At 44.1% G+C, this 13,151-nt stretch overlaps 1 protein-coding gene across 2 annotated transcripts in view; it reads right to left on the bottom strand.

Annotated features, from left to right (window-relative positions):
- The window catches only part of LOC119442702 (NBAS subunit of NRZ tethering complex-like), a 91,189-nt gene that overhangs the window by 59,082 nt on the left and 18,956 nt on the right, over positions 1 to 13,151 (bottom strand). For both annotated transcript variants that reach the window (XM_037707669.2, XM_049662325.1), the window contains exons 14-19: positions 11,096 to 11,271; positions 10,213 to 10,282; positions 8,920 to 9,045; positions 3,619 to 3,770; positions 2,380 to 2,517; positions 370 to 448 (exon numbers count right to left, since the gene is read on the bottom strand). In XM_037707669.2, coding sequence (XP_037563597.2) covers positions 370 to 448; positions 2,380 to 2,517; positions 3,619 to 3,770; positions 8,920 to 9,045; positions 10,213 to 10,282; positions 11,096 to 11,271 — 741 coding nt within the window. The remainder of the gene's footprint in view (positions 1 to 369; positions 449 to 2,379; positions 2,518 to 3,618; positions 3,771 to 8,919; positions 9,046 to 10,212; positions 10,283 to 11,095; positions 11,272 to 13,151) is intronic.

Below are 13,151 nucleotides of genomic sequence, written 5' to 3'. Positions count from 1 at the left end.
TTGTTCTCACTGTTTACGTTCAACAACCATCACATAGAGAGAGAGAGAGAAAAAATATTCTCAGCATACAAGGCACCATCTGCATAAATTGAAATGCAAACAGGAAAGAACTCATCAGAACAACTGTCACGCATAATTACCTCGAAGCACAATCTGCAATAACTCCATAGCTAGTTAATGAGCATTGTGTAGTTCTAAATACACATTTTAAAGCTTGAATGAAGCCCCTACTGCAAATGCAAGCAAACATGAACACGCCACAATGCATGCATGATAGTTGCTTTTAACTTGTTATGTTTGAATTTATGGCAATAGTATACAGTATAGTACACATTGATGCACTGCTAATGTATGACTGAATGAACATACCTCATACATGGCCAGCCTGTCTAGGTACACAAGAAGTTTCAAGCGGCATTCACAGAGCCACCGCTGATCTAGAGAGAGACTGCAGGTGAAGAAAAACAACATTTGGTCACAAAGGTGAGGGGGTTACGACAGGTTACGCACTCCCCTGAGCAAGAATGTATGGAATAGGGATCCCACAATATCATAAATTTGATTTTCTTCTCAACCTATGAATGTAACGCGTAATTGAGGACTGTCGACCAAACTCGGCATTGCAACATTTAGAGTGACCTCATCAATATCAGTTTGTGCATCTGAATTAGAAATAAGTTCAGTTTCTTTATTGAGCCTGCAGTCCGTTTACTTTTGCTCACGAGTGTACACTGAGCAAAAGAACTCCATTAACTGGCAAGCCCCCTACCCCTTGCAAGCTCTCCATCTCCAGCGTGTGCAATCTTAGGCATAATGAAAGACAGCTGGCATGTTCCCTAAAGCATGCAGAAAGATACACGAACTGCATATCAGAAGCAGTGTATGGAATCCCGCTAAGCCATAATAGCTTCACACAAGACAATGTTCAAATGACTGAGCCAGGAAACGCCAAAACAACATTTAAAAAAATAGATACAGCCGAAATTGGCAGTCCACTGTATAATGAGTGCGCTTGCACACCTTTTTAACAGCGAAGCTGTTTAAGCCAGCTGTAATTTGTGGTTCGTGGTTCGTACCAAGAAACTCAAGCGAACCCGCCTACCCCCGGTCCCAAGGCGAGCGTCGTAACCACTAGGCTATACAGCCACGCTTGCAGAACATGCATTTCTGCGAACCGATATCGTAATAATATGATTGCGTTTGAGCGTCGTCCACAGCTGGCGCGTTTGTATGCTCGTGCTCTGTGAGGTGGAGAGGTTTTGCGCGCTATGACAGCGAGAGAGAGAGCGAGAGAGAGAGACGCATTCATGGAGCGGGTCTGCTGGAACGCGTTGTTGACATTGCAATGTGGTGTCGGTGTTGCAAGCTGTGCTATGCAACGTGCAGTGACGACTGTAAGTCCGAGACATGCGAAGAGAAATTATCATCATCATGAGTAATAAGACGAAAAGTTCGCGCGCACTTGTGGAAAATGCTTGGCTACAATCGCCCAGCTTCGCTGTTTCAAGTGTTGCGCGGCCGAGTGTAAGGTTAAGCGTTTTTTTTTTGTTTTTTTTGATAAGACCAAGTTCTCAATGGAAAGGCAATAACTAAGCAAGAACGTGACAATGCAGAGGCATAGTTCAACAAAAAAGTTGGTGATAGGTGTGACAGTGCCCCATCACTCATCCTGCTAGACAAAAAATATATTGTTCCTAGATAATTGCAAATTACACTTTTGTACTTGCATTGTATGCATGCTCATTCTCCATTATTTAATGTGTGAAAGTGTTATGTAATACAAGTGTTAGTTTTCATTAATAAAATTCATTTGGTAGTCAGCACTCTGTCTGTCTTCTACTCCTTTATTTTCACTAACATTTCACACTGTTTAAAGTATAAAGACCAGAATTTTTGTTAGCCAGGAGCTTACGTATGTAAAGAGTTACCTGCACTAAAAAAAAAAAAAAGAAAGAAAAGCTGTTGACATAAGGTTGTGATTGCAGCAAATATATTCACTGCGTCATTGTTCAACTGTGCTTGAGTGCAGTGGCAAATTAAAGTTCCTGTGCAAATGATAGGCCACATCCTGGCTGCTTGTCGATAGACTGATTTCTTGTCATCAATATCATCTGTCATGTACCCCACTACACCAATGCTCTATGGGCAATTGTAGTACAATGAATAAAGAATCCGACAACTACTCAGTCATAGAAGTAATGCTGTCTCACAGTGAGCACTTGTATAAAAAGGTGTATCTGGATGAAAGTTAGAAAAAAAATTGCCTCCTCTTCATCGAAAAATTCCATATGCTTAGACTGATGGCAAGCCTGCTCATTTACTTGATAAAATTTATAGTGCTAAGCATGAGAACAAGGACAAGAAAATTGCGATACTCACTTGTCAAAGTCCACCTTTGCGAGCCACTCTTTCCTCCACTCCTGCGTGGCCACTTTCAGCTTCTCTGAAAGCTGATGCTCGGTAAGGTCCTTGTCCTCATATTCATTGTTGTAGACAGGAGGCTCACTTAGTATGAACCTGCAATACAAGAAAAAACAGTAAAGAAGTCTTGAAAAGAAATCACTGCTGCTAATGTGATAACATGATTAGCTCGTTCAGGTTCACTGCAGGACGAAGGCTTCCCCTAGAGATATCCTACTACCGCTGCTCTGCATGAGTCAAGCCCATCTCGCCTGAGTGTGAATTCCCTAGCTTTATCACTTTGTTTTACCCTCTGCTGGTTATATGTCTTACACAATTTTTGTGACAATTGATGAAGTCATGCCCAAGAAGCCTGAAGCAACACTCTATTTGGCATGCATTGATTAAAAGATGATATAATACATGATTTGTTGCACATTTCAGGAAATCAGGTCTCATACCATCGTCATAGAGCTGGGAGCTATCCTGGCAACCTAATAAAGCAAAAAGAGAGTGGCACACGGTTTTGTGCCAGTAGCCCTTTCAGTTTAGGCTACTGCAGTACAGAAATTTGGGCTCTATGAAAGACATGCACTGCAGAAAACTTGGTTGCAGGTGAAGCACAGTTGAAGCGGCTCATGATCCTGTGTATAATTATATATCAGACAGTCATAAGGACTAGATTTGAGTATGAACTTGAGTTGCACTACAGTAAGTGCAGATATAACGAACTCTACTGATATAACTGCATTTGTGCAATTATTTCTATTGCTATAAGTGGGTTTGATTGTAACTACAAAAAAACATTGAATTGAAAGTCATCATCATCATCATCACCTTCAGCAATAGCATAACCATCAACATAATGGCAACATCAACGATGTCAGTGTCATCTACGACGACGACCACAACAACGGCACAAACATCATGACAACATAAACAATAAGTCTATCATTGGCATTATCAACAGCGACAACAATTACAACACTAACACACACACAAAAAAAGTTTTTACAGCCCATTTGGGATTACAGATACTGAAGCAAGTTTTAAAGTGCGATACAGCATGGCAAGGTGAAGACTGACATTGAGAAGACAAATTTGCCAGTCTTGGTCTTGCCGCGTTGTATTGCACTTTGAAGCCATGCTACACCAACTATCCCAATTACGCCCACTTCTGAAGTGAGTATCTTTCAAGAGTGTGGATCCAATGCATACCTTCCACCATCTGTGCCCTGCCCACAGGCGACCAGGGCCTCCACATCCGTGCCCTGGAGTCCAAACTCCAGCAGCCGGCGAGCTGCCTCCAAACTTTCTGGAACCCTCTCCAAGCACTCATGCAGCACCCAGGTGCACTTATTGATCTTGCTCTGTAAGCGCGGAAGGCAAAGGGATAAGTGAGCCGCAAATCAACAGTAAAGCACTCTAACAAAACAAAACCAAGCATGTGGATGAAACCACATCAATGACAATGTGATGCCTAAATGCTTATTAGAGGTGGAGAAACTATAGACATTGGTCTAAGAAAGAGAGAGAGACTTTCATGGTTGTAAAAAAGGAAGGGTTGACTACAAGAGTGTGTCTCTGGCCTGCTAATCTGCACTGGGTCAAGAGAGAGACTGCAAAAACGAGATGAGACATAACGGTCTTGGTACCATGGGACCTCTCTCTTATTGCACTTTCCATTTCCTTGTCAAATTTTGCATTAATTCAATTAAATAATACAATGAGTTGCATGCACAGCATACACTACATGCACACTAAATGCAGTTTGTGGGTGTGCATGTGTGCCCGAATCCTGGCGAGCTGTTTCGGGCCACAACTGCGACAGTCTTCTTTTTCCTTGTGATGTCGCTGCCACTTTCTTATACTCCGGCTCAAAATCAATTTGCAGCCCAGCGAACGCTAAGGGGCGTGTGAGCCACTCAGAGGAGCCAATGTCCAGATTGTGACAGTCCGTGACGCGTTATTCCGCATCTGTGCTGCTTTCTCTGAGGAGAATGATGTAGGTGATGAGAAGCTGATGACACAGCAAGCAAGTGGTGTGCCTGACTGTCTACAGCACCGTTTATCACGAAGGACATACACAAATAATTAACGCATATGCAATGTTGTTCGCCGATGCTTCAACCTTGATAATGCTGGTGGCAAGTGAGCTTTCATGAAAATCAGCCGAGGCCACCTAAGCACTTCTTATGAGTTGTGAATGTGAAAGCATTAATGTCCAATTGAATGCCGCTGAGCAGTCCTTAAAGTTATGAACTCCTCACGAACGAGCGAGTGTGTTGAGATGCTTGGCGTGTTTTGATTTAGCCTTAACGAGGCGCAGTTAGAAGGTAGGCAAGAGCTTGCGCGGACAAGGAACGTGTGGATAACACAGGGGTCTGAGAGTGAGAGTGACGGTGACATCGTGTCACGGCAATGTTCTCTCCTCTCACGCAGCACCTGGCGCGATAACGCAGCAGCAGGTGTTCCCTCTTGCCCGCTCTGCTTTGTCGAGGCACGCTCGCGACACGGCGTCGCAGCCAATAGGAACTCCGTTGAGGCGCGCTCGCGATGTGGTGGTGCAGTCAATGGGAATTTACCTCCCCTTTCGCTGCTACAGGTGACAGACGCCAGCTTTTTTGGTCAATGGGCCATTTGATGTTCTTGCATAAAAAGAGATTAAGATTCCACGCACTGTGGGAATCGGCATAGGCAGAGCTTTTGTGTTCGCTCCCAGAGTGGATCCACGCTGAAGCAGTGAACCGCTCTGTACATGTTCGACCATGCACGATAAACAGTGCAGCATTAGGCCCGCCGAATGCCACAAGGAACATTTGTCTTAACAAATGCATTCAAGGTACATTTGCAACGCACACCCCCGCAGCATAAACAACGAAACCACAGATTAAGACAGTAGGCATGACTCTGCTTATCTGAAAGGCACACACCATGAAATGCAGGCTGGCAGTTCACAGCATGTTAGTTCCATGCAGATTCTTGAACATGGAAGATGAGTGTGTCTGTTGAACATTTTGTGCAGTTTCATTTTTGCGTCTGGTTTTATTGGCTTTTAATGGTTGCAGAAAAAAAAATCTCTTTTTTTGTTTCTACCAATAGAATTTTCTATTTGCTTGCTGCTCGATTCAGATGACACAAGTCCGAATGTGCAGCAGACGACAGAATATAGCAGACGACATAAGAGAAGACAGTGCATTTATATGCGGAGAGGAGCAGAAAGCGGCATTCAACAAGTTATGGCAGCGCCTACAAACCGCGCCTGTACTCGCTCGCTTTGATGAGGATGCACCTACATCAATCCACACAGATGCCAGCAATGTGGGCCTAGGTTCTGTGCTCTTTCAGTGGCAAGACAGTTCCAAGTGAGTCACTGCTTACGCGAGCAGAACCCTGTCACGTGCGGAGTCCAACTACTCCACCACAGAGAAGAAATGCCTGGCTGTACTATGGGCAGTCAGTAAGTTTTGACTGAACTTAAACGGCCGCTCCTTCCAAGTAGTGAGCGACCATCACTCGTTTTGTCGGTTGACAAACATGAAAGACACCTCTGGACGTTTGGCACGTTGGGTATGACAGGACAAACATGACAGTGGTCCATAAATCGGGAAAACAGCACTTAGATGCCGACTACCTCTCAAGATCACCAATTGAATCACTAGGTGCAGATGATGATGAATACGAAGGTCGTTAAGCAGATGTTGATGCTTCCACCATCTCTCGTCCACAACAAGAGGATCAAGAGCCCCATTCACTCATAGATTTTGTGGAAGGACGACCTACAAATGTGCTGAAAGTGTTTTAAAGAGACTATCACCGTTCTGCTTGCGCAACGGCATTCTCTATAAAAAGAACTATTCTTCGACAGGGCACAGCTACCTGTTAGTCATCCCAAATACTCTTCGCAAAGAAATCCTGCCGGTGTGCCACGACGAAGCCACCTCAGGCCACCTCAGCTACACAATGACATTGGCACAAATCAGAAACAAATACTACTGGCCAAAGCTTGCAGGAGAGGTGAAGCATTACGTCAGAACTTTCTTGACTGTCAGTGATGCAAAGTAACACCAGAGTAAACCCGCTGGGCTCTTACACCCCGTTGCAGTGCCGTAGTTGCCATTTGTCCTAATTGGAATGGACCTTCTAGGCCCATTTCCGACATTTGCCAGCGGAAATAAATGGGTCATAGTCACGACAGACTACCTTGCCAGGCCCACGGAAACCAAGGCACTTCCGAGTGGCACGGCAGCTGAGGCGGCACAATTTTTTTATTCAGAACATCGTCCTAAGACTTGGTGCTCCAGTTGTTGTCATAACAGACAGAGGAACTGCTTTCACAGCGAAGCTTTTGAGAAGTGTGCTCATGCTCAATGGCACAGCCCATAGGAGGAGACCAGCATTCCATCATCAAACGAATGGGCTTACAGAACGACTCAACAACACCCTTGCTCACATGCTCTGTATGCACGCCAACGTGGAGCACAAGAACTGGGAGAAAATTCTGCCGTATGTCACATTTGCATAAATACGGCATGCCAGGAAACTATAAGAATGATGCCGTTCAGCCATCTCCACGGTCGAGAATTAATAACAATGCTTTATGCAATGCTGCCCCATGATTGTAGCGATACAGAGGCTGATGTCACCGATTTTACAGAGCGCGACGAGGAAGCCAGACAGCTCATGTGTGTCCGAATAACCAGTTAGCAAGACCATGACGCCCATAAGTATAACCTCCAACACAGACGTGTCGTTTAAAGACCTAGCGACATAGTTTGGATATTGACACCTATTAGACGCCGTGGCCTTTCGGAGAAACTTCTACGGCAGTACTTCAGACTGTATAAAGTTCTGCGCTGCCTTAGCGACATCACCTACGAAGTCATTCCTGACAACCCGTCTTGCTCGAAGCACTACCAGCATGCGCCTGAAACTGTCCGTGTGGTGCGTATGAAGCCTAATCTCTCCGAGTGACATGGACAGCCTGCATTTGTGCACTGACTAATATTCACCGTGCATCGGGACGATGCTCGCTCTGGTGGGAGGCCAATGCCATGGCCCTGTCTGCATCGAGCCACGATGGTGACAACAAAGACGATCTGCTTGAGAGTGCGTGCAGGCTCAATAGAAGAAGACTGCGTTCCCTATTCTCGGGTGTGCCGAGAGAGTGCAACAGGACAACCTCTTACAATTAAAGCGCCCATTCTCAGTGAACCGCGACAATATGTTAGTGCCGTACTGCCTGTTCGACACCCAATGTTTTTCTAGACAATAGACACCAAAGCAAAAGCGTCGTGAAAACCGCGGCGCAATGCCAACCCAGTACTCCGCATTGCAGCAAATGAAGTCCGTGAACTAACTTGTTTCCTAAGCTAATCCCAAGTTATTATTTAACTGAACCCTTCTTTGTGAAGGATTTCACAGCTCATTCGCAAAAATGTGACCATAGATATTACATTATAAACTTGGTAGGCAATCAGCAAGGTTTATGACAAACTACAGTGAAGGAGGGTACTATGTCACTGTCACTTTTTTGGAGAAAAGGCACATGCTGCAAACAGTTATATAGAACTTCATAAACTATACAAACATTCATGTAGCGCTTGACATTACTAAACCTATGTTTCTGCAATATAACCGATATCGAAGCACGAAACTACATTCTTCTGCATACTAAACTGTGCATGAGGAGCACGTGTCGGTGCCTTAGTACACCTCATAGCTTTCGCTGCACTGAAAGTAGATTTTGAGCCAGAGTATAGATGCGAACATTCACTGATAGGCAGTTCACTAATGGGGAGTTCCCAGAGGAATAGTTCCCACACTACTCCCCCCTCTTCAATGAGGTCGCTGGTCTTCTATAGAACACTGCTACAATACCACACATCACAGGCTTGCTTTCTTGCTTCCTGGTACATGTCACCAGATGCAGGAAGGTGAGCACCTATGCCAGGCAGAGGTCTTGCAGATGCCTGCAGGCTCTCAGCTTGCCCACTTCTCTGGATGACTTGGCATACTAGCTGATCAGTGGACATGTCCAAGCAGGCTCATCCGACAAGAACACAAGACTGCCGTTGTTTGTCCCGAGGTGCAGTGGTGCTTCCCCTAATTGGGGAGAGTGTGCTTTTGCGCTTTGTCTTCAGAGCAAACTTTGCCTTGGCAATGTTTTGAGGCTTATTACCAATGCAGGGACACTTCGTAATAAACAAACTGTTTCAGGCCACACCTGCGCTGGTCTTCTACTTCCTTGTGATGTTGCTAACACTCTCCTAGAAGAGATTGCTTGCTGATGGATAGTTCCCAGATGAGCAGTTCCCACAAGATGAACTACTTAACTACACTAGCAAGTGAAAGTTTATGCTGTGCAGCAGTTCAGAACAGAGCAGCACTGGTTAAAATATAGAGCAACAGCAGAGCTAACAGAGGAATTCAAACTGTTTTCAAGCAAACTTTTTCTGCAAGTTTTCATTGTATTGCTTTTTGGCTATAGATAATAATATAATGTTCAAAGAAACATACTAGGTAATCCTGGATAGCTGCTACAGATGCAGACGACTTGCGCCACTGACGCTGGTAGACGAGGTCACTGTCCAATCCATAAGTGCGAGCCAAATCCAGAGCTTCTCCATATTCTTCTGCATCTATCTGCAAGTAGTTCAAGGGATTCGTTTATGTTTTCTGCATAATTAATTGCAAAACTTTAACATTTATTAAGCGCCAACAAGAACAACTTAACACCCATTCACATGGGCACCGAAACACATTATGAGCAGTGCAAAATAATATTTCAAACTGACACAGCACTTAAGCATTTACATAGCATATGCATTGCTTTGCATAATACATATTGCATAACAACTGACACAGCACTTAAGCAGCACTTAAGGCCAGGCAGCCGCAGCTGGGCCTGGGCCTCAGAGACCTCCCCGGCGTAATCTTGGGGGTCACGCCCAGGCCGTGCATTCACTTCTCCCTCTCCTTGCGGCGTGTCACGCGGGCTGGCAGCTAGGCGCAGCCTCTGAAATCGCATTGGCATCGAATCGGTGTAATCTCGGAGGCCACGAGCCGGCCGAGCCAAGCCAGCGCAGCGAAGTTCGCTTGCTTCCTTGATCACCGGGAGGAGCGCTGTGTTGTGTGTCACGTGCTGCTCGACCACTGATGAGGCAAGTGGAAAGCAGACGCGAAAGACCATCACAATGGAACAGAAGGCAGCAATCTACAGTCTGTCGCGTCAGGTGCTAAGTCACGTGTTGCATATGCCAAAGATTCTTTATTAAAATTTCATTGCATGTGTGGCCGTGCAGCGGTTCCGTGGGCCGCAAAGCCGTCTTCTTATTTCCATGCTTACAATTGTGCACCCCATGCGACATATATTGCAGTAAATGACAACAATGGATATAACGAAGTAATGGATATAACTAAGTAATTTCAGCTCCCCCTTCAACTCGGCTATAACGAGGTTCTAGTTTAGTTACAGCTATTACTTCATTATAACAATTGCCCGCACTCCTGGCCAGCATTGCCTACTAGAGGGGCGGATGAGTTACCAGCAGTGTCACATGCTTCAGTCTAATTGGCAGCGAAATGATCAGTAAACCTTCATACTGAATTAAAAGGGTTTGCTATATTCATTTATAGAACACTATTGCTTCATTAGGACGAGAGCTTAAATGCATGGTTTCCTATGTAAATTTAAAAAAAGGATAACAATTCCTTTGTTATATCCATTAGTTCGTTATAGCAATGTTTGACTTTAGCCAGATGGAAAGCTGCGCAAGTGAACTAGACATCGAGCAAATGGCTGCTATTTACCTTGGCTGCGAAGAGTTCTTCTGGTGTGGTTGACTTCACACACAGCAGCCGATAGAGCTTAGTGATGATTCTGGAAAAAAAAAAAAAAAAAAAAAAAACAGAGAGAGTAAGGTACACGAATACAGCATCAGAGAGGCTTCAAAATTGAGAAGAAGCACAATGTGTTACATTTGACAAGACTGATAAAAATTCGTCTTTGTGATCTGTCCCAATGGTCTTTTCCGCCCTCCAAAGAAAGACCCCAAGTGCCATTACTAAGCAGCCATTACTCATATAGACGCTTGTCTTCTGCAGGTTCTAGTTAATCATACTACCCCCAATATTCAACCAAATCAAATATATTAGAAAATTCAAAATATCCAATTCTCAAATCAAGAATGAATCAAATAGCAAGAACTATTTGATTAATATTGTTACGGAGCAACCAAGAGTAGCGCCAGAGAAGAAGTTCAAGCAAGAGTGATGCCAAAGACAAAGTTTATCTTCAACAAGAGAAGACGATTTGACGGGTCAAGCTTGGATTGACTTTCATCAGCCATCTTGTTTTATGTATCGTTGCCTGGCTTGTGAATAACTAGTAAATACACCTTTATGTGTAATCCTAATTTTTTACGCAACGTGACAATAATTCAATTTCTTGAAAATGTGTGTGCCCCGAAACCGTTAGTTTTTTGCTTACTGTGTCCAGTTTTTTTCTTATTAGATAAAACAGTTTTTATGTCATTTAATAATGTTATCAGCACATAAAACAAAAATAACGAAAACTCAAGCTCAAGGAGCAGGAGCATCAGCAGTAGAAAGTAGGGCAGGAAGAGTAGTAATAAGGACAAGAATAAAACCAATAATAAATGCTTCATAATGGCAAACACTGTCCCCCACTCACATGGGCTTTTTTCTGGGCGGTGCAAATCGTTCACTGTCAGTCACGTAGTAAAGGGCATGCCGAACCACACTGCCCGCTTTGCCTGCCAATGAAGGAGGCGAGGTCTCTTCATCACTGCTCTCACCACCATCGATTGAGTCCACGGGTGTCCTGACCCCTGCAAACAGCCACTCGCACTGCGGGGAGAGAGACAGACTGGAGCCATCTTGCATCACTCAATGCCATCTCATGTGTGCCATCTTTCTTTTTTAATCGACAGTGTCAGTTTGAAAATTTCAAGTCAGTGACACAGGAGGCTTTAAAAAAATTAAGCTGAGCACAAGACCACCAGCTTTACAGATTGCACGTACAGTTAAACCTCGATATAACGAAGTCGGTAAAATTGCACCTTGACTTCGTTATGTCACAATTTCATTACATTGAAATTCGACTTTTTATGCTAATAAGTACAGTCGCCAACAAACTTTTCTTATGTGGAAGGGGCCGTAACATTTTCTGAATTATCGAGCAATCTGAAAAAACTAATTTCAATGAGAAAATTTTTTTATTTTTTTGAACTTGATGGTCAGCGAACAAAGACAGCTTTATGCCGTGTCGATATCTCCACATCGGCGGTACGAAGCAAAGCCTCGAAGATTTCGCGTCCACTCTGCCGCGGCAGCTGCTAGTGTTGCCCGCAGTGAGACGACACTATCATGAAGAGCGCAGGCAGAGGGTAGCGAATGCTTTGGCTCAGCTGCCTCTCGTTTCAATGCGTCTCCGAAACTTGATATTAAGAGACCTCCAGCACAACATGCACGGAAAGACAGTGCACATAAAGCCACAGCTATCTCAGCTTGCCCAGCTTTCGCACATGCCACAGATTACCTCTAACATAGCATGTGCTGACAGCCATGCGCAGCCAAGGCCATGCTAAATAAAGAGACTTAAACAGCGGTGTGTGTGCTTGTTGTGAACTATTTGGGCTGTATTGGTTTTATTCAACAAAGAGCAGCAGTGTCTCTGAATTTCCAGCATGAATTGAAATATCTTCTCACTATCTGATTGATTGGCACAAGAACTAAAACAAAGAGTGCTCGTGTACTCCCAACCTAATGCAATCCCAAAACATCCAAGTGACAAACACGACAAAATATTTGTGTCAGCCACTGGCATCGTTCTCACGCATTTCAAGTCTAGTAGACCTGAAATCACTATGGCTATGTCTACGTTAGCCTCTTGTATGATGCCAATGGCATTGCTCAACACAACTATCATTGTGGTTGGTAAACCAGCATGATAAATATAAGTATTGTGCTTCGGCATTGCCTGTTGGCCCTGTAAAGCAGCAATATTCAAACAGAACTGCATAAAAAGAATCCGACGACTATCTGCGAGGACACAATTTCCGTAAAACGGGGTGTGCATCGTAGACAAAAAAGAAAAATCAATGTTTATCCTCCTGCTTCGAACACACACACAGCTTATTCCGCAGCACAACTTATTCCGGAGCAGAACGGTATCCACGCTGTCAGGATCGTTTTATGTTTTGTAACTACTCATTGCTGCTAAACCACAGCTTAGAATGTGAGAGTACTGGAGTAAGATCACAATTGTGAAAATAATTTTCATAAATGCACAACTGATCTCCAAGGCTGCTTGTAGGCTCAAACACGTGTGCACATATTGCACTGGGTGCTCCGTCCGCCTCAACTCTAGTAGTAACTCCGGCCATGACCACTTAAATCCCTTCAGTATGTCTTAGGGAACTGTCTCCCACTTAGAAGACACCATGTCATATTAAATGAACTGCACGAGCACGGAAACAACTTCCAGAAACTGCCGCCGAGCGTATACCTGGCATACAACATGTGCTTGCCAAAGTCAGCATGCCAACTGCCTATAGATGGCACCACTGCCTATGCAATATGGCGGTGTCCATAAAAAAAAGGTCTGTAAACACACTTCGTTACATTAAAGTTGAAAAATACATGGAGTTCTATGAACAAGCAGCTATAAAAAGTTAATTACTTTGTTATATCGAGAACTTCGTTACATTGAAGTTCGTTATATTGAG

Source organism: Dermacentor silvarum, chromosome 2, assembly GCF_013339745.2.
Source record: "Dermacentor silvarum isolate Dsil-2018 chromosome 2, BIME_Dsil_1.4, whole genome shotgun sequence".
Classification (NCBI taxonomy): domain Eukaryota; kingdom Metazoa; phylum Arthropoda; class Arachnida; order Ixodida; family Ixodidae; genus Dermacentor; species Dermacentor silvarum.
The sequence above is the reverse complement of the archived record's forward strand: the minus strand, read 5'-3'. Positions and strand labels throughout refer to the sequence as shown.